General features: G+C 42.4%; 1 protein-coding gene across 1 annotated transcript; it reads left to right on the forward strand.

The window, feature by feature from the left end:
- Window positions 1-428: 428 nt before the first annotated feature.
- On the forward strand, window positions 429-25,335 carry cct4 (chaperonin containing TCP1, subunit 4 (delta)). Its single transcript, XM_055638837.1, has 15 exons — window positions 429-433; window positions 1,211-1,524; window positions 2,536-2,588; window positions 8,820-8,909; window positions 9,171-9,279; window positions 15,764-15,906; window positions 16,919-17,040; window positions 17,739-17,871; window positions 21,216-21,355; window positions 22,720-22,816; window positions 22,944-23,054; window positions 23,184-23,314; window positions 24,395-24,629; window positions 24,730-24,843; window positions 25,137-25,335. Exons 1-15 carry the CDS (start codon window positions 429-431, stop codon window positions 25,149-25,151), a joined length of 1,812 nt encoding a protein of 603 aa, XP_055494812.1. The 3' UTR covers window positions 25,152-25,335.
- Window positions 25,336-25,611: the final 276 nt, after the last annotated feature.

Consider the following 25,611-nt stretch of genomic DNA (forward strand, 5'->3'; position numbering starts at 1 on the left):
ACAGCAGCTCATTCCATATACCCACCACTCTATGTGTGAAAAAGTTGCCCCTCAGGTTCCTATTAAATCTTTCCCCTCTCACCTTAAACCCATGTCCCCTGCTTTGGGTAAAAGAGTCTGCATTAACTGATCCATTCCCCTCATGGTCTTATACACCGATTCAGACTGACACAAATATGTTAAAAATAGTAGCCTTTATTTTTCCACATAGAAGTAAACCAATTAATTTATTTAAACAGATAAATATCAGCATTAAAATATTAATCTGTATATCTGGTGCGTGATGGATGCATGCCAATGATATTTACTTGCATTGAGCTCTGAAAACGATTCTGTTCAAGTTTAGCTGGAACTGCATCTTTTTTTCTGTGCCTGCAGAAAGAGAAGTTTGGTTTCAGTTAGCATAAATACTTCTCCAACCTGAAGTCATGAGGTTAGACTGCAGCTGGCATTGACCTGTCTCTAAACTTCCAAGTTTGTTGCGCAGTTTTCAACTACAAAATGTTAAATTTGTACCATACTTCTATTAGGTTTCATCTTGAAAAAAGCCAGGACACCTTGAAAAAAAAGATAATGCCAAAAGGTCTGAAGAAGGGTTTCGGCCTGAAACGTTACCTATCTCCTTCGCTCCATAGATGCTGTTGCACCCCCGTTAAGTTTCTCCAGCATTTTTGTGCACCAAATATTTTATAACCATTTAGTTTCATTCAAATCAATCGTACCAACTCTAATTCAATATATTTGTGCAAGATTTATCAGCTTAAGTCGCATTTCCCTCCCTGTGGCAACCAAAGATCCGAGAGGAGCATCCTTTCTAGCTCCTCTACTATCTTTGGTGGCAACACCTCTCCCCATTGTTGACCAACTGGGCTATTGCCATCGCCCCAAGACAGTGAACGTTCATGCTGCAGAGAGAGAGCCCACGGCCCAGCGACAGGCCGACTGGCGACAGTCGCCACATGTACCCGGCCCCACACTGTCAGTTCATGTCATCAACGCCGCTGTTTGCCACATCCGTATTTGGAACATTTTAGTCATGTTCTGCACACATTGACTTTCTGGTGCCTTTCCCCACAGTGGAAATGTTTGATTCTGCTGTGGGGGGACGTATGTGTTGAGCTCTATAATGTGTTGTGTCCATTTTCTTTATTTTTTTGTTAACCTTTTTCTATGGTATGGAAACTTATTAGCTATTTTATGTAAAGCACTTTGGTGTCAATGCGAGTTGGCTTAAAACGTGCTATATAAATAAAACTCACTTACTTACATTGAGTCGGGCACTGGCTGGACGACTGCTGACGTCACTGTTAGCGCCGGTTGGGGTCCTGACGCTTTCCAGAAGCTTCTCCGGATCCCCGTGTCGCCGCCATCTCCATCTCCATCGCCCCGTGTATCTCCCTGCCGTCAATCCGCCGCCATCCGTCCTCTCCCCACCGCCATTACCCGGCAACATGACCAAGGGCGTTTACCAGGACCGCGACAAACCGGCGCAGATCCGCTTCAGCAACATCTCGGCAGCCAAAGGTGAGGGGGGAGATGGGGGGGGAGATGGAGGGTGGAGGGGGTGAGGGAGATGGGGGGGGAGGGATGGGGGGGATGAGGGGAGATGGAGAAGGAGGGGGGGAGGGAGATGGGAGAAGGAGGGGGGGAGAATGGAGAGGGAGGGGGATGAGGGAGATGGGAGGATGAGGGAGGGAGATGAGGGAGGGAGGGGGGGTGGGGGAGGGGGGGGAGGAGATGGGAGGGGAGGATGGAGGGGGGATGAGGGGAGGGGGGGGAAGAGGGTGAGGGAGGAGAAGGGTGTGAGGGAGGGAGGGGAGACGGAGGGGATGAGGGAGGGGGGTTGAGGGAGGAGGGGGGATGAGATGGGACAGGTGGGGGAGGGGGGAGATTGAGATTTGGGAACAAAAGGAATGAGGGTCATGGTGGGGGAGGGTGATTGAGGTTGAAGGTGATTGAGGTTGAAGGTGAGATGGAGCACATTAGATGTGAGAGGGAGGCAGGTGTGAGTGGGGTGAGGGTGTGGGTTAGTTTGTGTGAGGGGCGTGGCGAAGGTGTGCAGAGGGTGAATGCAAATGGTTTTGATTTGTTGCTTTGGACTTCAGTTTAAGGATTTGTTCTTGCTCATTTGTATGTCATTCAGTTCCATTGTCTAACTGACAAATGTGGGCAATGATTTTGAAACACTGCAGGGATCTGAAGAGAGGATCCCAACCCAAAATGTCACCGAACCATGTCCTCCATGGATGCTGCCGAAAGGGCCTGTCCCACTTAGGCTATTTTTAGGCGACTCATAGTCGTAGCAGGCCGCCGAAAAACCGGCGACTGGTCCCCCCCTTCGACATAAAATTTGAAGTAGAATCATTACTTTAACAACTAAAAAGATAGCCTAAGTGGGACATGCCCTTAATGCACAGAATTATGCCATCATTTGTTTTTTGTGTAGATTTAATGTTTATCTTTTATTACTTGCCAAAGTAGGGTTTAATGAAACACAATATTAAGTTATAAGAAATACCTGTTTTTCTTTTCTAGCTGTTGCTGATGCCATTAGGACGAGTCTTGGCCCAAAGGGCATGGATAAAATGGTATGGACAATGCATTTAGAACTGAAAGAAGTGATTTTTCTTCAGTCTCTTTAATCTATTAGCAATTACTCTCTAACAGAGGAAGTCTTTGTGCTTGCATTTATTCATTAGTTGACGAGACAAAAATGCTGAAGTAACTCAGCGGGTGAGGCAGCATCTATGGAGACAAGGAATAGGTGACTTTTCGGGTCGAGACCCTTCAGGCTGTTGTGGGGAGGGGGGGTGCGGGAAGAAGAAAGGAAGAGGCGGAGACAGTGGGCTGTGGGAGAGCTGGGAAGGAGGGAGAAAGCAAGGACTACCTGAAATTGTAGAAGTCAATGTTCATACTGCTGGGGTGTAAACTACCCAAGCAAAATATTAGGTTCAATTTGCGGTGGGACTCACTGGCCATGGAGGACAGAACAGAAAGGTCTACAGGAGCCTGAAGACTGCAACAACCAGGTTCAGGAATAACTACTTCCCCTCAGTCATCAGGCTATTAAACCTGGCTCGGACAAAACTCTGATTATTAACAACCACTTTCTGTTATTTGCACTTTACCAGTTATTTATTCATGTGTGTATATATTTAGATCAGGGTATATGGACACATTTATCTGTTTTGTAGTAAATCCCTACTATTTTCTGTGTGCTTAAGCAAAGCAAGAATTTCATTGTCCTATACAGGGACACATGATAATAAATCTCAGTGCTGGAGGGAATTTTTCAATATTGTTTCAATATTCCTCAAACATTACTTTTTAGTTCACGCCATGTCTTATATTTTAAACAATTTAAGGATGTTCTGGTGATGTGCATCGGCATACTGATAACCAGTGTGCTTAAGATTAAACCACAAACTGAGCAATTATTTCCTAAGTCTGGAGCTCAGAGCTTCCTCAATTGATGGCAAGGCATTCTTTGGCAACTGTATTTGGCTGCCAGGGATGTTTTTGGTGAGACATCCCAGTGAATTATTCAGATAGTAAAATGTAAATTCCCATCTACCCATTGCTGTTTGTCGTGTTAATCAATAATTTGGATGAGAATGTACATGGCATGATTAGTTAGTTTACAAATGACACAAAAGTGGGTGGTATTGTAGAAATTGAAGATGGTTGTCAAGAATTGCAGCAGGATCTTGGGCGGGTGGGCTAAGGAATGGTTGATGGAGTTTAATACAGAGAAGTGTTGCATTTTCGGAAGTCTTAACATGGGGATTCAGATTCAATTTTAATTGTCATTGTCAGTGTACAGTACAGAGACAACGAAATGCATTAGACCAGAGGTTTAAGGTGAAGGGCAGAAGAGTTAACATGGGGAGAACTTACAAAGTGAATAGTAGGGCTCTGGGGAATGTTTTGGAGCAGAGAGATCTAGGAGTACATGTGCATAATTCCTTGAAAGTGAGTGGTCAAAAAAAGACTTACAGCACACTGGCCTTCATCAGTCAAAGTGTTGTGTATAGAAGGTGGGAGGTCATGTTGCAATATATAAGACATTGGTGAGGCAACATTTAGAGTATTCTGTTCAATTTTTGGCACAGTGTTATCGCAAAGGTGTTGTCAAGCTGGAAAGGGTGCAGAAAAGATTTATGAGGATGTTGGCAGGACTTGAGGGCCAGAGCGAGACGGAGAGATTGAGCAGACAAGGATTCTGTTGAAGCGCAGGAGGATGAGGGATGATCTTGTAGAGGTGTACAAAATCATGAGAGGAATAGATCGGGTAAACACACAGTCACTTGCAAAGAGTAGGGGGATCGAGGACCAGAGGTTTAAGGTGAGGGGCAGAAGAGTTAATAGGAACCTAGAGGTAATGTTTTTTACACAAAGGTTGGTGGATGTGTGGAACGAGCTGCCGGGGGAGGTAATTGAGGCAGTTGATCCTTGTGTAATGAACTGGATTTGATAAGGGAACTCAAAGTAAAGGAACCATTAGGTAGCGACCACAATATGATAAGTTTTAATCTGCAATTTGAGAGGGAGAAGGTGAAATCAGATGTGTCAGTATTGCAGCTGAGCAAACGGGACTACAGAGGCGTGTGCGTGGAGCTGACCAAAGTTGACTGGAAAAGGACTGGCAGGGGTGACAGTGGGACAGCAATGGCAGGAATTTCTGGGAATAATCCGAAAGATGCAGAATCTTTTCATTCCAAAGAAGAAGAAGAAAGATTCTAAGGGGAGAGTGAGGTGACTGTGGCTGACAAGGGAAGTCAAGGACAGTATATAAAACTAAAAGAGAAGGAGTATAACATAGCAAAGATTAGTGGGAAGCCAGAGGATTGGGAAGCTTTTAAAGAACACCAGAAGGTAACTAAAAAGGCAATATGGGGAGACAAGACGAAATACGGAGGTAAGCTAGCCAATAATATAAAAGAGAATAGCAAAAGTTCCTTCAGTTATATAAAGTAAGAAAGAGGCAAGAGTGGACGTTGGACCGCTGGAGAATGATGCAGGAGAAATGATAATGGAAAAAATGACCTGGCAGAGGAGTTGAATAACTTTTTTGCATCAGTCTTCACAGTGGAAGACACCAGCAACGTGCTTGTAATTCAAAAGTCAGGCGATGGAAGTTAGAGGAGTAGCTATTACTAGGGAGAAGGTGCGTGGGAAGCTGAAAGGGCTGAAGATAGATAAGTCACCTGGGCCAGATGGACTACACCCTATGGTTTAGAGATTGTGGAGGCATTGACTGATATTTCAAGGATCACGAGAAACAGGTCCCAGATAATTGAAAGATTGCCAGTAATACCCTGCTGCACGAGAAGGGAACAAAGCAGAATAGTGGGAATGATAGGCCGGTTAGCGTAACTTCGGTGGTCGGTAAGATTTTAGAGTCCATTATAAAGGATGAGGCTACGTAGTACTTAGAAGTTCACGATAAAATAGGCCGAAGTCAGCAAGCTTTGTTGAGCGGAGGTCCGGCTTGACAAATTTGCTGGAATTCTTTGAAGAAGTAAACAGACAAAGGAGAGTCAGAAGATGTTGTTTACTTAGATTTCAGAAAGCCTTTGTTAAGGTGACGCGCGTGAGGCTGCTAAGGAAGATGAGACTCCCACGGTATCAAAGGGCAAAGGTAGACAAAAATGCTAGAGAAACTCAGAGGGTGAGGCAGCATCTATGGAGTGAAGGAATAGGTGACGTTTCGGTATCAAAGGGCAGATATATAGAAACATAGAAAATAGGTGCATGAGTAGGTCATTCGGCCCTTCGAGCCTGCACCGTCATTCGATATGATCATGGCTGATCATCCAACTCGGTATCCTGTACCTGCCTTCTCTCCATACCCCCTGATACCCTTAGCCACAAGGGCCACATCTAACTCCCTCTTAAATATATACAATCAACTACCTTCTGTGGCAGAGAATTCCAGAGATTCACCACTCTCTGTGTGAAAAATATTTTTCTCATCTCGATCCTAAAAGATTTCCCCCTTATCCTTAAACTATGACCCCTTGTTCTGGACTTCCCTAACATCGGGAACAATCATCCTGCGTCTCGCCTGTCCAACCCGCACAGATAGCAGGTTGGCTGGATGGCAGAAGACAGTGGCAATAAAGGAGGCCTTTTCTGGTTTGCTGCCAATGACTAGTGGCGTTCCGCAAGGGTCGGTGCTGGAGCCACTTCACGTTGTATATTAATGATTTGGACGAGGGAATTCAAGGCTTTGTGGCCATGTTTGCAGATTACGCAAAACTAGGTGGAGGGGCAGGTCGTGCAGAGGAAGCAGGGACTCTGCAGAAAGACAGGTTGGGATTGTGAGCAGAGAAGTGGCAGATGGAATATAATGTAGCAAAGTGTGGAGTCATGAATTTTAGTCGCAGGAATAAAGGCATAGACTATTTTATCAATGGGCAGATAATGCAGATAAATCAGAGATGCAAAGAGACTTTGGAGTGCTGGTGCAGGATTCCCAAAAAAATCTGCAAATCGGATCGGTAATAAATAAAGCAAACTCAATGCTAGCATTTATTTCAAGGGCTTGTATAGGGGAGTTGCACGTAAGGTCACTGGGTCATAGGGCTCGACGCACGGAGCCGCTAAATCCAACTGGAAGACATCCGGCACTAATGCTAGAAACGTGTATTTTCCTACCTGTTAAAACCCGCCAAAATGTTGAATTATTGCGCTGAAAAAAATTGTGGGAGTCGGGGTAAGTGAGATACATGTACCCAACTTGAGAATTCCAAACGTGAAGCGAAATGAAGGTATAGAGAAGCGAGAACTGAAGGGACTACAGCAGCTAAAGTGCTTGGTAAACATTGAAAATATTGGGAATTATCGCGTTTGCTCACTGTATTTCATCAAGTAAGGCATTGTTTGTGTTTTTTCTTGATTCCTTTGGTATCTAAAAATTCTCAGAAGTGATAAATCTGGCTGTAAATTTTTCTTCAGATGCGTTTTCATTTTGTATGTAAAAACCCTCGAGAACCATGGGCAATTTAAAAAAATTACAGCCAGATTTATCACTTCTGAAACTTTTTAGATGCCAAAGGAATTAAGAAAAAACACAAATACTGCCTTACTGTTGATCTTCTGGAATGCAATCTTTGAGACTTACAAAATTCTTAAGGGGTTGGACAGGCTAGATGCAGGAAGATTGTTCCCGATGTTAGGGAAGTCCAGGACAAGGGGTCACAGCTTAAGGATAAGGGGGAAATCCTTTAAAACCAAGATGAGAAGAACTTTTTTCACACAGAGAGTGGTGAATCTCTAGAACTCTCTGCCACAGAGGGTAGTTGAGGCCAGTTAATTGGCTATATTTAAGAGGGAGTTAGATGTGGCCCTTGTGGCCAAGGGGATCAGGGGGTATGGAGAGAAGGCAGGTACGGGATACTGAGTTGGATGATCAGCCATGATCATATTGAATGGTGGTGCAGGCTCGAAGTGCCGAATGGCCTACTCCTGCACCTAATTTCTATGTTTCTATGTTGAGGATGCAACTAGGAAAATGGACCAGGGAGAGCTGGTGAATGTAGTGTACCTGGACTTTCAGGAAACATTTGATAAGGTGTCACATAGGAGATTAGTGGGCAAAATTAGAGCTCATGGCATTGGGGGTAGGGCACTGACATGGATAGAAAATTGGTTGGCAGACAGGAAACAAAGAGTAGGGATAAACGGGTCCCTTTTAGAATGGAGACTAGTGGGGTACCGCAAGTCTTGGTGCTGGGACCGCAGCTATTTACAATATATATTAATGATTTAGATGAAGGGATTAAAAGTAACATTAGCAAATTTGCAGATGAGATAAAGCTGGGTGGCAGTGTGAACTGAGGACGATGCTATGAGGATGCAGGGTGCTTTGGGACAGGTTGGGTGAGTGGGCAGATGCAAAGCAGATGCAGTTTAATGTGGATAAATGTGAGGTTATCCACTTTGATGGCAAAAACAGGAAGGCAGATTATCTGAATGGTGTCAAGTAGGGAAAAAGGGAAGTGCAGTGATATCTGGGCGTCGGTCATCAGTCACTGAAAGTAAGCATGCAGGTACAGCAGACAGTGAAGAAAGCGAATGGCATGTTGGCCTTCATAACAAGAGGAGTTGAGTATAGGAGAAAAGCGGTTCTTCTGCAGTTGTCCAGGGCCCTAGTGAGAACACACCTGCAGTATTGTGTGCAGTTTTGGACTCCAAATTTGAGGAAGGACATTCTTGCTATTGAGGGAGTGCAGCATAGGTTCACGAGGTTAATTCCCGGGATGGCGAGACTGTTAATAGAATGGAGCGGCTGGGCTTGTATACTCTGGAATTTAGATGGGTGAGAAGGGATCTTATTGAAACATATAAGACTATTAAGGACTTGGAGACGCTAGAAACATGTTCCCGATGTTGGGAGAGAACTAGGGGCAACAGATTAAGAATAAGGGGTGAGATATTTAGACAGAGATGAGGAAAAGCTTTTTCACACAGAGAGTTGTGAATCTGTGGAATTCTCTGCCTCAGAAGGCAGTGGCGACCGGTTCTCTGGGGGATTTCAAGAGAGAGTTAGATAGATCTCTTAAAGAAAGAGGAGTGAAGGGATATGGGGAGAAGGCAGGAACAGGGTACTGATTGTGGATGATCAGCCATGATCACATTGAATGGTGGTGCTGGCTCGAATGGCCTACTCCTGCACCTATTATCTATTGTCTATGATTGTATCTTAACTATAAGATCTCTATATGGTACTTTGTTGGTGTGTGTTCTCTTTTCAATTAATGTTGCTCCAAACTTCAGTTACTCTTTTAATGATTCTGCCCTCGTCATCGCCATAGATCCAAGATGGAAAAGGAGATGTGACCATTACCAATGATGGAGCAACTATTTTGAAGCTAATGCAGGTTTTACATCCAGCAGCAAAAATGGTAAGAGTTCAGTCATTTGGGATTAAGCTGGTATTTGGCTGTCCGGATTAAATAAGAGGAATGGTTTATTTTGAATTAAGCAATTAAGCATGCTTTCTCTCTCAAGATTGTAATATCCAACTTTTGATTACAAATCAAAATCATGTATAATGGGTAAATATTTTTCAAATACTGTTTACTGTAATTATTTAGCATAATGAACAGTTGTTAGTTACTGCTTTAACGCTTTTATACTAAAAATGTTTGTTTTAAACAACTAAGCTGGTAGAATTGTCGAAGGCCCAGGATATTGAAGCTGGTGATGGGACCACTTCAGTTGTGGTGATGGCAGGATCCTTGCTCGATTATTGCGCTAAACTACTTCAAAAAGGTATGTTGTAGTCACCGATTTGGACATGATCTTCTCTTGATAATGTCTTGACCAGCCCAACTATAAGTTTGTAAATCTAACCTTGTGTCTCCCTACCTTTAATCCTTGTATCACAAACTGTCATCCATAGCCAACTTTGTCTAATTCCTTTAACCACCATGTCCATTTTGGAATTTTAGACTCTGCATTCTTATCATTATGAAACTTCCTGACTGCAAAACTGCCATTACACCTGAAGCATATTTTGCTGAAGATAGAAGACAATTAGGAAATAGTGCATTTTCCGTCGATACAACCGGCAAAAACTCAAAGCACTTGAGAAACAGTTTATGGTGAAGATCCATCCTCCCTTGATTTAGATGAAGGGATTCAAAGTAACATTAGCAAATTTGCAGGTGACACAAACCTGGGTGGCAGTGTGAACTGTGAGGAGGATGCTATGAGAATGCAGGGTGACTTGGACAGATTGGGTGAGTGGGCAGGTGCATTTTAACATGGATAAATGTGAGGTTATCCACTTTGGTAACAAAAACAGGAAGGCAGATTATTATCTAAATGGTGTTATTGAGAAAAGGGGAAGTACAATGGGATCTGTGGGTCCTTGTTCATCAGTCAATGAAAGTAAGCATGCAGGCAGTGAAGAAAGCCAATGGCATGTTGACCTTCTTAAAAGAGGAGTATAGGAGCAAAGAGGTCCTTCTGCAGTTGTATAGGGCCCTATTGAGGCCACAACTGGAGTATTGTATGCAGTTTTGGTCCCCTAATTTGAGGAAGGACATTCTTGCTATTGAGGGAGTGCAGCGTAGGTTCACAAGGTTAATTCCTGGAATGGCGGGGCTGTCATATGCTGAGAGAATGGAGTGGCTGGGCTTGTATACTCTGGAATTTCGGATGAGAGGGGTCTTATTGAAACGTATAAGCTTATTAAGAGTTGGAGGGAAGAGTTATATAGGGCCCTAAACAACCCCTCCTCTTGGACCCCCCCCCCCTCATGGCCACGTTCCGGCTTTAGACCTTTTTATTGAAAACTGCCGGCAGGACATCAACTGCCTCAACTTCTCCACTCTCCTGTCTCGCTCTAACCTCTCCCCCCCCTGAACGTACAGCCATTGACTCACTCCGCAACAACGCAGACTGAGTTATCAAACCCGCCAACAAGGGAGGTGCCGTGGTAGTCTGGCGCGTTGATCTCTACAAAGCTGAGGCCACACGCCAACTCTCGGACACCTCCTCCTACTTATCCATGGACCATAGACGAGCACCAGGCCACTATCTCTAGCACCATTACTGACTTCATCCACTCCTGCTCCCTGTCCCCCCCCCCCCCCTCCCTCATCGTTCCCCCCCCAGCCCCGCCGCACGGCCCGATTTGACCTTCTCCCCAAAATACATGAACCCCCCAAAATACATGAACCTGACTATCCTGGTAGACCCATTGTCTGCCTGTTCATGCTCTACCGAACGTATTTCCACATACCTCGACCCCATCCTATCTCCCCCCCCCCCCCCCCCCCCCCCCCCCCCCCCCCCCCCCCCCCACCCCCCCCCCCCCCCCCCCCCCCCCCCCCCCCCCCACCCACCCACCCAAATTCCCTCCCTATCTATGTTCAAAACACCTCAGACACTCCGTCGTCTCTGGGCATTCCATTCTCTAGGCCCCCACCCCCTCATCTTGCCTATGGACCTCCAGTCACTCTACACCTCCATCCCCCACCAGGAGGGTCTCAAAGCCCTACGTTTCTTCCTCGACCGGAGAACCAACCAATCCCCGTCTACAGATACTCTCCTCCGCCTAGCAGAACTGGTCCTTACCCGTAACAACTTTTTGTTTGACTCCTCCCATTTCCTCCAAATACAAGGTGTAGCTATGGGCACGCGCATGGGCCCCAGCTACGCCTGCCTCTTTGTAGGGTACGTCAAACAATCCTTGTTCGAGACGTACCAGGGCCCTATCCCCGACCTCTACCTCCGCTACATCGATGATTGCATTGGTGTTACCTCCTGCACCACACACAACTCGCTGACTTAATCCGCTTCACCACTAACTTCCATCCGGCACTCAAATACACCTGGAACATTTAACCATATAACCATATAACAATTACAGCACGGAAACAGGCCATCTCGGCCCCACAAGTCCATGCCGAACAAATTTTTTTCCCCTTAGTCCCACCTGCCTGCACTCGTACCATAACCCTCCATTCCCTTCTCATCCATATGCCTATCCAATTTATTTTTAAATGATACCAATGAACCTGCCTCCACCACTTCCACTGGGAGCTCATTCCACACCGCCACCACTCTCTGCGTAAAGAAGTTCCCCCTCGTATTACCCCTAAACTTCTGTCCCTTAATTCTGAAGTCATGTCCTCTTGTTTGAATCTTCCCTATTCTCAAAGGGAAAAGCTTGTCACATCAACTCTGTCTATCCCTCTCATCATTTTAAAGACCTCTATCAGGTCCCCCCTTAACCTTCTGCGCTCCAGAGAATAAAGACCTAACTTATTCAACCTATCTCTGTAACTTAGTTGTTGAAACCCAGGCAACATTCTAGTAAATCTCCTCTGTACTCTCTCTATTTTGTTGACATCCTTCCTATAATTTGGCGACCAAAATTGTACCCCATACTCCAGATTTGGTCTCACCAATGCCTTGTACAATTTTAACATTACATCCCAGCTTCTATACTCAATGCTCTGATTTATAAAGGCTAGCATACCAAAAGCTTTCTTTACCACCCTATCTATATGAGATTCCACCTTCAAGGAACTATGCACGGTTATACCCAGATCCCTCTGTTCAACTGTATTCTTCAATTCCCTACCATTTACCATGTACGTCCTATTTTGATTTGTCCTGCCAAGGTGTAGCACCTCACATTTATCAGCATTAAACTCCATCTGCCATCTTTCAGCCCATTTTTCCAAATGGCCTAAATCACTCTGTAGACTTTGGAAATCCTCTTCATTATCCACAACACCCCCTATCTTGGTATCATCTGCATACTTACTAATCCAATTTACCACACCTTCATCCAGATCATTGATGTACATGACAAACAACAAAGGACCCAACACAGATCCCTGAGGCACCCCACTAGTCACCTGCCTCCAACCCGATAAACAGCCATCCACCATTACCCTCTGGCTTCTCCCATTCAGCCACTGTTGAATCCATCTTGCTATTCCTGCATTTATACCCAACAGTTGAACCTTCTTAACCAACCTTCCATGAGGAACCTTGTCAAAGGCCTTACTAAAGTCCATATAGACAACATCCACTGCTTTACCCTCGTCAATTTCCCTAGTAACCTCTTCAAAAAAAATCAAGAAGATTAGTCAAACATGACCTTCCAGGCACAAATCCATGTTGACTGTTCCTAATCAGACCCTGTTTATCTAGATGCTTATATATATTGTCTCTAAGTATCTTTTCCATTAATTTGCCCACCACTGAAGTCAAACTAACAGGTCTATAATTGCTAGGTTTACTCTTAGAACCCTTTTTAAACAATGGAACAACATGCGCAGTACGCCAATCCTCGGGGACTATTCCCGTTTCTAATGACATTTGAAATATTTCTGTCATAGCCCCGGCTATTTCTACACTAACTTCCCTCAATGTCCTAGGGAATATCCTGTCAGGACCTGGAGACTTATCCACTTTTATATTTTTCAAAAGTGTCAGTACTTCTTTTACTTTGAACCTCATAGTATCCATAGCTACTCTACTAGTTTCCCTTACCTCACATAATTCAATATCCTTCTCCTTGGTGAATACCGAAGAAAAAAAATTGTTCAATATCTCCCCCATCTCTTTTGGCTCTGCAGATAGCTGTCCACTCTGTCTCTCCAATGGACCAATTTTATCCCTCGTTATCCTTTTGCTATTAATATAGCTGTAGAAACCCATTGGATTGACTTTCACCTTACTTGCCAAAGCAACCTCATATCTTCTTTTAGCTTTTCTAATTTCTTTCTTAAGATTCTTTTTACATTCCTTACACTCCTCAAGCACCTCATTTACTTCATGCTGCCTATAATTATTGTAGATCTCCTTCTTTTTCCGAACAAGATGTCCAATTTCCCTTGAAAACCAGGGCTCTTTCCAATTTTTACTGTTTCCTTTCAACCGAACAGGAACATAAAGATTCTGTACTCTTAAAATTTCCCGTTTAAATGTCCTCCATTTCTCTTCTACATCTTTCCCATAAAACAAAATGTCCCAGTTCACTCCTTTTAAATCATCTCGCATCGCATCAAAGTTAGCCTTTCTCCAATCAAAAATCTCAACCCTAGGTCCAGTTCTGACCCTCTCCATAATTATCTTGAAACTAATGGTATTGTGATCACTGGACCCGAAGTGCTCCCCAACGCATACCTCCGCCACCTGTCCCATCTCATTTCCTAACAGGAGGTCCAGCACTGCCCCTCCTCTAGTAGGCACCTCTATGTATTGCTGCAAAAAACTATCCTGCACACATTTTACAAACTCCAACCCATCCAGCCCATTTACAGAATGTGTTTCCCAGTCTATGTGTGGAAAGTTGAAATCTCCCACAATCACTACCTTGTGCTTACTACTAATATCTGCTATCTCCTTACATATTTGCTCTTCCAATTCTCGTTCCCCGTTTGGCGGTCTATAATACACCCCTATAAGAGTTGCTACACCTTTCCCACTTCTCAATTCCACCCAAATAGCCTTTCTGACACTTCCCTACCATTTCTTGACCTCACTATCTCCATCGCAGGTGATAGACTTCTGACCGACATCCACTATAAACCCACTGACTCCCATGGCTACACTTCTTCCCACCCTGCTTCCTGTAAGGACTCGGTCCCCTACTAATTCCTCCGTCTACGCCGCATCTGCTCCCAGGGTGGGGTTTCTGCACCAGGGCATCGGAAATGACCTCATTCTTCAGGGAAAGGGGGTTCTCCTCCCCTTCTATTGATGAGACTCTCACCAGGGTCTCTTCAATACCCCATAACACTGCTATCTCTCCCCATCCCCCCCACTTGTAACAAGGGCAGAGTTCCCCTAGTTCTCACCTTTCACACCACTAGCCGTCACGTACAACAAATAGTCCTCCGTCATTTTCGCCACCTCCAACGTGACCACACCACTCGCCATATCTTCCCATCTCACCCCCCCTGTCTGCTTTCCACAAAGACCGCTCCCTCCGTAACTCCCTGGTCAATTCTTCCCTTCCCTCTCGCACCACCCCCTCCCTGGGCACTTTCCCTTGCAACCACAAGAGATGCTACACTTGTCCCTTTACCTCTCCCCCTCGACTCCATTCAAGGACCCAAGCAGGTTCCAGATGCGGCAGAGGTTCACCTGCACATCCTCCAACCTCATCTATTGCATCCGCTGCTCTAGATGTCAGCTGATCTACATTGGTGAGACCAAGCGTAGGCTTGGCGATCGTTTCGCCAAACACCTCCGCTCGGTCCGCATTAACCAACCTGATCTCCCTGTGGCTCAGCACTTCAACTCTCCCTCCCATTCCGAATCCGACCTTTCTGTCCTGGGCCTCCTCCATGGCCAGAGTGAGCACCACCGGAAATTGGAGGAGCAACATCTCATATTCCGCTTGGGAATCCTAGCGGCATGAACATTGACCTCCAATTTCCGGTAACCCTTGCTGTCTCCTCCCCTTCTCAGCTCTCCCTCAGCCCTCTGGCTCCCCACCCTACATCAGTTTGAAGAAGGGATTTGGCCCAAAATATTGCCTATTTCCTTCGCTCCATAGATGCTGCCTCACCGCTGAGTTTCTCCAGCACTTTTGTCTACCTAAGATTATTAAGAGTTTGGACACGCTGGAGGCAGGGAATATGATCCCGATGTTGGGGGAGTTCAGAACCAGGGGCCACAGTTTAAAAATAAGGGGTGAGCCATTTAGAGCCATAAACACTTTTTCCACTCAGAGAGTTGTGAGTCTGTGGAATTCTCTGCCTCAGAGGGTGGTGGAGGCCAGTTCTCTGGATACTTTCAAGAGCGAGCTAGATAGGGCTCTTAAAGATAGCGGAGTCAGGGGTATGGGGAGAAGGCAGGAACGCGGTACTGATTGTGGATGATCAGCCATGATCACATTGAATTGCGGTGCTGGCTCGAAGGGCCGAATGGCCTACTCCTGCACCTATTGTCTATTGATCATACACTGTTTCAGCTTTTTGTCTGAGTCTTTACAAAAGGCTGTTCTCACCATGATGATGGAGCCCTCTGTCCATTCTGCTGGCTGCGCATGCGTTCCTGCACACACCTCTTTTTCCAGGTTGTTTTCACCCTTGTTTTTAAATCATCCAAATGGATCTTATTCAGTAGCCTGATGTTGATTTAACTCATTACCATATTTAAAAGATTTTTATTATTTTTGTGTCTTATTTTTTCAATTAGTAAGGTTATGTAAATGTAATATGAATAATTTTATTTGATTTTGTTATTTAAAATTTTGCTAATTAACTATTTTTTATTGAAGGGATTCATCCTACAATCATATCTGAATCTTTCCAAAAGGCTGTGGAAAAGGGAGTTGAGATTTTGAATGGCATTGCACAACCCGTAGAACTAAGTGACCGAGAATCGCTCCTGAACAGTGCAACTACGGCTTTGAACTCCAAAGTAAACACTTTTTAATTACATTTGTATGGCTGTACTCAAAATTCAGATTCAAACTTTATTGTCATTGTGCAGTGTACAGTACAGAGACAACAAAATGCAGTTAGCATCTCCCTAGAAGAGCGACATAGAATATGAGCAATAAATAAATATATTTACGTGCATACAATCATAGTAGTGCAATTATTTTTTCCTGGTGGAAGGAGTGTCCGGGGTTGGGGGGGTGCTTTGACAGTCATCGAGGTACAGTGTTGAATAATGTAACAGCCGCAGGGAAGAAGCCGTTCCTGGACCTGCTGGTCCGGCAACAAAGAGACCTGTAGCGCCTCCCGGATGGTAGGAGGGTAAACAGGCTGTGGTTTTGGATGTTATGAAAATGTCATAACATCCAAATTCGAATTCTGTCACTAATTTGTTTTCTATCACAATGATGAACAAAAAGGGACAATATAAATGAGGAGATACAATTGTAAAATGGGTACAGGAGCAGAGATCTGATATATAAAACTCTGATGGTGACAAGATGGCTTATACTGTACCATAGGAATTGGCCTTCATACATAATCCTGAGGTACCAGCGCAAGAGGTTCTGGTTAATATTTTATGACATGCTGGTTTGGCCTCAAAAGTAGTGCGTCTGTCTAATCCCGAGTATAATGTTTTTAATAAAGATGTGAAGGGCTGTTATTAGAATGTGGAAGAGTTCTCTGGAATGCTTTCAAGCACGAGGAGTTGAAAAGACTGGAGTCTGGAGTTGTTCTTCGTGTAACAGAGGAGATTGAGAAATATTTCAAAATTATGAAGCCTCAAGACCCAAGTAGATGTAAGGGAAATGTTCCATGTATGAATGGGTACTACAAAATGTTTTGGAAAAGAACCAAAAGTGACATGCGATTTCATTTTTGTCTATTTAGTCGTTATGATCTGAATGCAGTGTCAAGTAGATAGTGATGACGTGCTCATGTAGACAGTGAGACGTAATCACTCAACTCAAATAAAACTCTTTATTTTATAGGTTGTTTCTCAATACGCCAGTCTTCTTGCTCCAATGAGCGTTGGTGCAGTAATGAGTGTAATTGATCCTGCAACAGCAACAAGTGTGGATCTCAGAGATATCAAAATTGTCAGGAAACTGGGGTGAGATTAAATATTGGTGAATTTATTATCATTTGTATACTATATTTCAAATGTTTTTGAGAAGAATGTTTTGTAATTCTTGGAGGACAAATATCAGTAATCTTTGGGTCACCTGATGTCCCTGGAGAGAAGAAAAGCGAAAATAACTTCCCAGATCGTAATTGTTTCTATTTTACTATTTGAGATTTGGTTTTCACAGACAAGAGTGGTATTGAGAACATGGTGAACTGTAACCGTGAAAATTTGCTCTCCTGCAGTGAAAGCCACATTGCTGTTGGATAGAGAGTTAGACCCAGCACTGGGACAATAACAATGAAAGCTGCATTCTATGCCTCAGTCAATGCCAAGTGCTCTTTCTATTCTAATTCTCATTAATGTGGTGATTATTATACAACTGAGTGGTTTGTTGGGCTATTTTAGAAGTCAGTTAAGAACCAATGATCTTCTGTGCTTTTATGACGTCTATTTCTTGAATTATGTTAGTTATTGAAACTTTTATTTAAAAGTCCAGATAATATTAAATTCCAATGGTTCTGTGGTGGGATTTGAACTTTTACATCTTAATTTTTAGTATAGCGTTACTGATCGTGTCTAATAACAATCTTTGCACCACTGCACATAAAGCTTTGAGTGCTTTTTTGAAACTGATCTTTTGCATCAAAATGAATGCTAATCAGTGATTAAAATTTACTTTGCAGAGGAACAATTGATGACTGTGAATTGGTGAATGGATTGGTTCTGACTCAGAGAGTCGTCAATACAGGTGTCAATCGTGTAGAAAAGGCTAAGATTGGGCTGATCCAGTTCTGCTTGTCTGCTCCAAAGACAGATGTAAGTTATTGTTTTTTGTATTTAGCGTGAAGAAACCATGCCATCAGCCATTCATTTCCTGAAACTAATTCTGAGAAAAATTGATGACATTGTTGATTTTTTTAGGTTTCAAAACTAGATAACTGTTGCGATAATGGCAAGTTTCTCGGTTTGTTTTATTTTTGTGTGATGGTGGAATCTTTTGTGATTGGTGACCTGACAGTGTGTTGACTGACAAATCCAGAAACAGACTTTCATAAAGATCAGCCATGATTGAATGGCAGAGGAGACGATGTGCCGAATGGTCTGTCTGCTCCTATCACTTACAACCTTATTAAATGATAGAGGAATGAATGAACCGCGTTTCCCCGAAGGTACAATGTAGTTTTTGGTACAGGACGGTTAAATTGACATGATCTGTTTTTATCTAATTTTCCACGTTATTTTTCTTGATTTGCAATAGCTTGAAGCTTTCATGTCGCCAAATTTTTTATGTTTTTAGTTGTGTTTATACCTTTCGAATATATTTGTTAATGTAATAGATAACATCCTCAGGAAGCAAGGATTACATCCTCAAAGTATTTCTGGTGAAAATTTTAAATTTAAGCGCACACGTGAATGCAGTAATCATGCCATTCTTGTGTCATGGGAAGGGCCGTGCGCGACTCGGTATTTATTTGAGCTTCTAGTTCTTTGGAGCAAATACGTGACCACATGCTTGAAGGATCTGAGATTTCAGATCACAGGGCGAAAATGGATCTTATGGTAGTATGAATGGAGCAGCTGGGCTTGTACACTCTGGAGTTTAGAAGGATGAGAGGGTATCTCATTGAAACATATAAGATTGTTAAGGGTTTGGACAGGCTAGAGGCAGGAAACATGTTCCCGATGTTGGGGGAGTCCAGAACCAGGGGCCACAGTTTAAGAATAAGGAGACGAGGAAACACTTTTTCTCACGGAGAGTGGTGAGTCTGTGGAATTCTCTGCCTCAGAGGGCAGTGGAGGCGGGTTCTCTGGATGCTTTCAAGAGGGAGCTAGATAGAGCTCTTAAAAATAGCGGAGTCAGGGGATACGGGGAGAAGGCAGGAATGGGGTACTGATTAGGGATGATCACATTGAATGGCGGTGCTGGCTCGAAGGGCTGAATGGCCTACTCCTGCACCTATTGTTTATTGTCTAATATTCTTGTCATTTAGTGGTGCACAGCAAGTCTGCATCTACTTGCGGAGCAATCAGCTCATTGAAGCTGTGGGATCTAGGAGTACAAGTGCATACAGTGCCCTCCATAATGTTTGTGACAAAGACCCATGTAGAGATTGCAACAGTGTTTATACATAAGCCCCCCCCCCCCCATTTTCAGGGCACCATAATGTTTGGGACACAGCAATGTCATGTAAATTAATCTTGTTTAGTCTTTTGTTGCATATCCTTTGCATGCAATGATTGCCTGAAGTCTGATTCATGGACATCACCAGTTGCTGGGTGTCTTCTCTGGTGATGCTCTGCCAGGCCTGTACTGCAGCCATCTTTATGCTTGTTTTGGGGGGCTAGTCCCCTTCAGTTTACTCTTCAGCATATAAAAGGCATGCTCAATTGGGTTCAGATCGGGTGATTGACTTGGCCACTCAAGAATTTACCATTTTTTAGCTTTGGAAAAGCTCCTTTGTTGCTTTAGTAGTATGTTTGGGATCATTGTCTTGCTGTAGAATGAACCGCCGGCCAATGGGTTTTGAGGCATTTGTTTGAACTTGAGCAGAAAGGATGTGTTTGTACACTTCAGAATTCATTATGCTACTACCACCAGCAGTTGTATCATCAATGAAGATAAGTGAGCCAGTACCTTCAGTAGCCATACATGCCCAGGCCATGACACCCCCACCACCGTGTTTCACAGATGAGATGGTATGTTTTGGATCTTGGGCAGTTCCTTCTCTCCTCCATACTTTGCTCTTGCCATCACTCTGATATGTTAATCTTTGTCTCATCTGTCCACAAGACCTTTATCCAGATCAGTGGTTGCTCTTTTATGTACTTCTTGGCAAACTAACCTGGCCATCCTATTTTTGCGGCTAACCAGTGGTTTGCATCTTGCAGTGTAGCCTCTGTATTTCTGTTCGTGAAGTCTTCTGCAGACAGTGGTCATTGACAAATCCACACCTGACTCCTGAAGAATGTTTCTGATCTGGCAGACAGGTCACTATGGTTTCCTGAAAGTGCCATCCAGGTGGTGAAGATGACTTTCCGCCCGCTGGCCTTCATCAGTCAAGGGGTTATGTCTCAAAGTTGGGAGGTTGTTAAGACTGTACAAGAAATGGTGAGGCCTCACTTGGAGTTTTGTATTCAGTTTTATTCACACATCATTAAGCTGGATAGAGAGTGTGGAGAAGATTTATAAGTATGCTTTCAAGACTTGAGGGTCTGAGCTACAGTTTTGGCAAGTTCGGATTTTATTCCTTGGAGTCCAGGTGCATTTAATGGATGTCTTTGCCTGCGATGCATTGATTCTGTTTTGAGATTACGTAACACAATTATGATAAATAGTTGAATAATTGAGAAATGTGGACACTGGGGGGGGGTGAAAGGTTACCATAGATGGAAATACAATTTTGGGTTGCTTGCTGGTGTGTTGTTTGTGCAGGTTATGCTTGAAAAACTTCAAGGTGCAATATAGTTACTTTGTTTTAAACTCATTCTAGAAACCACCTGCTTCATTTGATTTGCTATGCATAAATGTAATAGAAAACTTAATATTAGTGTTGTTGTGTGTAGTCAGTGAAGAACGGGTGTACAGATTTCCAGAGTGGGGCTTGAACCCATGATCTTCCAATTTAGAGGGAAGGGTTGCTGTGCAAATCAAGAATTATTTATGTCATTTGGTTTACGAAAGGATAGAACTTTATTTATTTGAAATGTGCATTGCCAAGAAATATTTATGGCTAATGATTTTATTTTCTATAAATGTTGATTTTCTACTTTGCACATGCTAATCTTACAGGAATTAATTTTCCTGACAACTAACAACTTCCATATTTTGCCTATGTTACTATTTGTCAACCAAGCCTAGATAGTGAAGGTTTGATAATATAAATGAAAGAGAAAATTAGAGGAATGTATTTTTCTCATCAATCAATGTTTATGTAATAATGCACTCTCAAGTCTTTGGGTGTTTTCTTTGTCTCTCTGAACTCTGGCTTTGATCAGCCAGATCAGAAACGACCAGGGATTGAAGCACAAGTTATGCCATCATGATTAGGATGGTTCTGTAAAATGCATCTATCCATGATTGCCAATATCTTCTAGACTTTCTTGTTTATGAAACTGTCTTCTTGTTCCTTTTCTAAGTTCCTTTTCATTTTAATCTTTAGATGGAAAATCAGATTGTAGTTTCTGACTATGCTCAGATGGACCGTGTTTTACGTGAGGAGAGAGCCTACATTTTGAACTTGGTGAAGCAGATTAAAAAAGCTGGTTGTAATGTACTGCTGATACAAAAGTCAATTTTGAGGTATTTTCTTTTAAACAAGATGTATATTTTGGCTGGTTTTAAAAACAACATAGATACTCATGATTTATTGGTGCATTGGACTTGCACAGAATGTATTCATGAATACATACTGTAAATACTTGACGCTACTCAGGGTAAATTTCTTGTAACATGGAAAAGTATTTGCAATTGATTGGGTCATTTTTATATTGATGGGAAGGGAATGTTTAAAAGAAACAAGTTCACTTTTATGACGGCATCTTTCTGAATACTGTTTTCATTATGAGTGTAAAATATTATTATTTTAGTTCAAGTGAACACTACATTTAGTCAATTAGTGGAAATTGTATTTCAGATTAATTGTGAAATATTCTGATCAGGCATCAGTTAGTGTGAGAAATAGGTAGAGTAACTTTTATAAATCGATAGTTGCATTCCTAAGAAACCTTGCATTATAGATAATCGTGTTATTTAAAAAAGTTATGTAAATGGAAAAGAGTTAGGTGCTAGTGTTTCAGCCTGCTACAACAGTTCTTTATCAGGATTTTCAAAAATAAAGATGTTTTTAATAGCTAAATTTTTACAAGTTTTGTTACAGCAAGCTAAAAATACTAAAGTATATGTTACACGGTTAATAGAGTAATTCTAGTATCAATAAAAGTGATTGCTTTTCAATTACCCATGGTCTCCCGCGATGAAACTAGGGGCCTATGTTCTTCAGAGATAATGGTGTCTGATTACTACTTGCATATAAACAACTATATTTTTCTGCTTGTCAGTTTCCAAAGTTCTCAAGTCTCCACTCAAAATCGTGTTATAACCAATTTGGCCTACATAATACAAATACTGTTCCCTAATTCATTCATTATGTTTTTTGCAATTCACATTATGGAATCATGCCAGTATTTGAAACTGGAGATTGGGAATCATTTTATTAAATTGAAGATGAATTAGAAGTGTTATTGGGGAAGTTAATTAGGACCTGACTGCTCACTTTCCCCGATTAAATTTGCAAAATAAACTTGCTAGGAAAATTCTTGTAAATTTGAACCCTTTCAATCTTGCGTCCAGTTGATGCAAGTCTCAAGTGCAAGCAGTTTACAAATTTACATTAATGATCAAATAGGACTTGCTAAAAGAGGAAATATTTACATCAAGACGCCTCAGTTGTGCTTTACTAGAAAATGTTTGATGTTGATGCATTATTTCAAAAAGATATTCCCCTTCTAATCAATTGTCTCTTTTAAGGACTTGTTCCAAAACTGGAAGGTTTTATAATTTTTGCACTACTTTTGTAAATCTTGCATTTGTATATTACAATAGCTTTTCAATATTTTGTTTGTTTAGTCCAGTTTGTGGTTGACAGTATTGATGCTTTTTTATAGGGATGCACTTAGTGACCTGGCTCTCCATTTCCTCAATAAGATGAAGATTATGGTGATTAAGGACATTGAGAGAGAAGATATTGAATTCATTTGTAAGGTACAAGACTAATAAAATAATTGTGAGAGTAAAGCTACTTTGATTTAATTTTCAAAGTAATCTCCTGTCAGTTTTTAATTTGTTGGTATGATTTTTATGGAAAATCAATTAAATATTTTCTTTGTAGACTTTAGGCATAAAGCCAGTTGCCCATTTTGAGCAGTTCTTACCAGAAATGTTGGGCACTGCAGAGTTGGCAGAAGAGGTCAGTTTGAACGGTTCTGGCAGATTAGTCAAGGTAATAATGAACATATTTCAAAAATAAACAAATTTGTTTACTTTCAAATAAGCCTAGCAAAAAACTTTAATATTAGGTGTAATTGCAGGTGCTTTAACAACCCTAAAATGGGTGACTCTTGTCTTTTAGATTACTGGTTGTGCCAATCCAGGAAAAACAGTGTGCATTGTAGTTCGAGGGTCCAATAAATTGGTCATGGAAGAGGCAGAGCGTTCCATTCATGATGCTCTTTGTGTTATTCGGTGCTTGGTAAAGAAAAGGTAATTTTTCCTCGGCCATCTTCTGTCGTATGTCTTTTAGACCTGCAGCTCCGTTGAGGCGAGCCAGGCCAACGTGTCATCGTCCAGGTCAATCAGACCTTGTTCACCATTCGGTGGCCGGTGTTTGGGGCAACTGGTGACTATGTGCTCCACTGTCTGTGTTGGGTCCCCACACTCGCAGGAGGCGCTGTGCACAAGGCCCCACCTCTTCATCGCTACTCCATAGCGTCCGATGCCTGTCCTCAAGCGGTTGAGGGTTGTCCATTGCTTTCGGGGCAGGTCCTGGCCAGGGACGTCCATGGGGTCATTGATGTACTGGTGTAGCCTAGATGGTTCAGCTGACTTCCACTGGTCTCTCCATCTCGTCTTGACCCAGGCGTTCTTAGAAGCGTCAGCCGGTGTTGTGCAGAGCAGCTCTTGGGCTTGCGTGGCAAAGGGGTGCCGTGACATGATGAGCATTCATTGGAAGTTTTTCAATAAAAGGAAGAATTATTTTAAATGTTCATAACAAAGAGCTTTTAAAATTCAGGGCCAGGTTTTAGAAACATGCATTCCCAATGGATATTGGATATTGAACGGTAGGTGTAGTTAAAGAACACATTATTTTGTTTAATTTGTAAATCACATCTGGATTTATTTGTTGTTGTTCAGGATGCTACTTTTTTAAAATGCTGGTTCAGAAATTTGTCTCAAAATATTTGGTCTCTGGCCACTTTTTTTGGTAGACTTAGCAACACCTATTAATATGAGCCTGATGATTAACAATATGGAGTGCATTTGCTTGACATCTTCAAATTTAATATCTTTGAGAGTTCTGCCACGAGTTGCTCAGGAGAATTCTAAATTGGAGATACTGGAGAAACCGGGTACGAGAGAAAGAAGCTGGCTTGCCTACTGAAACCAATTATGACGGAAACTTGATATTAAAATTAACATTACCATGGATCGTGTCTGATATAATGTAAAGCAAGAAACCGTGTGGTACTGCAGCCAGTATGAAAGCATCTCACTGGTCTGAGTGAATAAATTATAAAAATAAAATAATCACAAATTTCATAACGTGTAACTTTTTTTAAACAGGGCTTTGATTGCTGGAGGTGGAGCTCCTGAGATTGAGTTGGCACTTCGTTTGACTGAATACTCTCGTACGCTTAGTGGTATGGAGGCTTACTGTGTGAGGGCATTTGCTGATGCCATGGAAGTTATTCCATCTACTTTGGCCGAAAATGCAGGTCTTAATCCCATTTCTACTGTAACCGAGCTAAGAAATAGACATGCACAAGGAGAAAAGACTGCAGGAATTAACGTGAGAAAGGTGAAATATTCGTTACTTTGTATGTCTTTGTAATGGTACATTTGAAGACAAATGTGTTATAGTTGTGAATTGTTTCTCATTCAGCAATTTGTCTCCTCAGGGTGGTATTTCTAACATTCTGGAGGAGCTGGTTGTTCAGCCGCTATTGGTTTCCCTCAGTGCCCTGACCTTGGCTACAGAAACAGTTCGTAGTATTCTGAAGATCGATGATGTGGTAATTTTCATTTATTGATTCAGTTGGGGGAGGAATTTTCTTCACCTTTTTATATTAATCCAAAGGTTTAATTTTCTTGAACAAAATGTAAACGGAAAAAACGGTGTGTTTATGTTGGGTACTATTTGTGTTTGTTGTATTTACTATTTATGGGTGTGTTCATGTTGGGTACTATTTGTTGATATTCTCTGGGCATATACCTCAACTGCTCAGTTATTTCTATTGAGTTTCATGACAAAAATAATGCAAGACATGAATGCAACAAACTAAATTGGGCTACTTTCTTCTTGCAGGTTAATGCACGATAAGTTCAGTAATGCGTTCAGCAGAAGTGAGATGTCCACGTGCATTCATCTGCTGTGTCAACCAAATCTTGAGCGAGAAGACATCCTTTTCTCATGTTCTGCAAATAACCAACTGTGTAGATTTGCCATGTCTGTTTTTCCTCTAACTGTAGAACTCTTATAACTTAATAAAATGTTAAGATTGGAACTTGTCAGGGTTTGGGTTCACACTTATTTTGTTCTTGTATCTTGGTTTTGAGACGATATTAAGCATGGAGCATGGTCTCTACTTTTTAATGGCTGATGGGATTTAAAAAAGTTGGAACCAGTAGCTAGGCAGCAAATTGACATCTTGACATGAAATGTGCACAGATATACATTTTCATTTAAAACCAAAGGTACACAAAAATGCTGGAGAAACTCAGCGGGTGCAGCAGCATCTATGGAGCGAAGGAGATAGGCAGCGTTTCGGGCCGAAACTCTT

This window comes from Leucoraja erinacea, chromosome 8 (assembly GCF_028641065.1).
Source record: "Leucoraja erinacea ecotype New England chromosome 8, Leri_hhj_1, whole genome shotgun sequence".
Lineage (NCBI taxonomy): Eukaryota > Metazoa > Chordata > Chondrichthyes > Rajiformes > Rajidae > Leucoraja > Leucoraja erinaceus.

Coding starts and splice junctions, on each gene's coding strand:
- cct4 (XM_055638837.1), top strand. Junction 1,525..2,535: donor CAACATCTCGGCAGCCAAAG/GTGAGGGGGGAG, acceptor TTTCTTTTCTAG/CTGTTGCTGATGCCATTAGG. Junction 2,589..8,819: donor CAAAGGGCATGGATAAAATG/GTATGGACAATG, acceptor TCATCGCCATAG/ATCCAAGATGGAAAAGGAGA.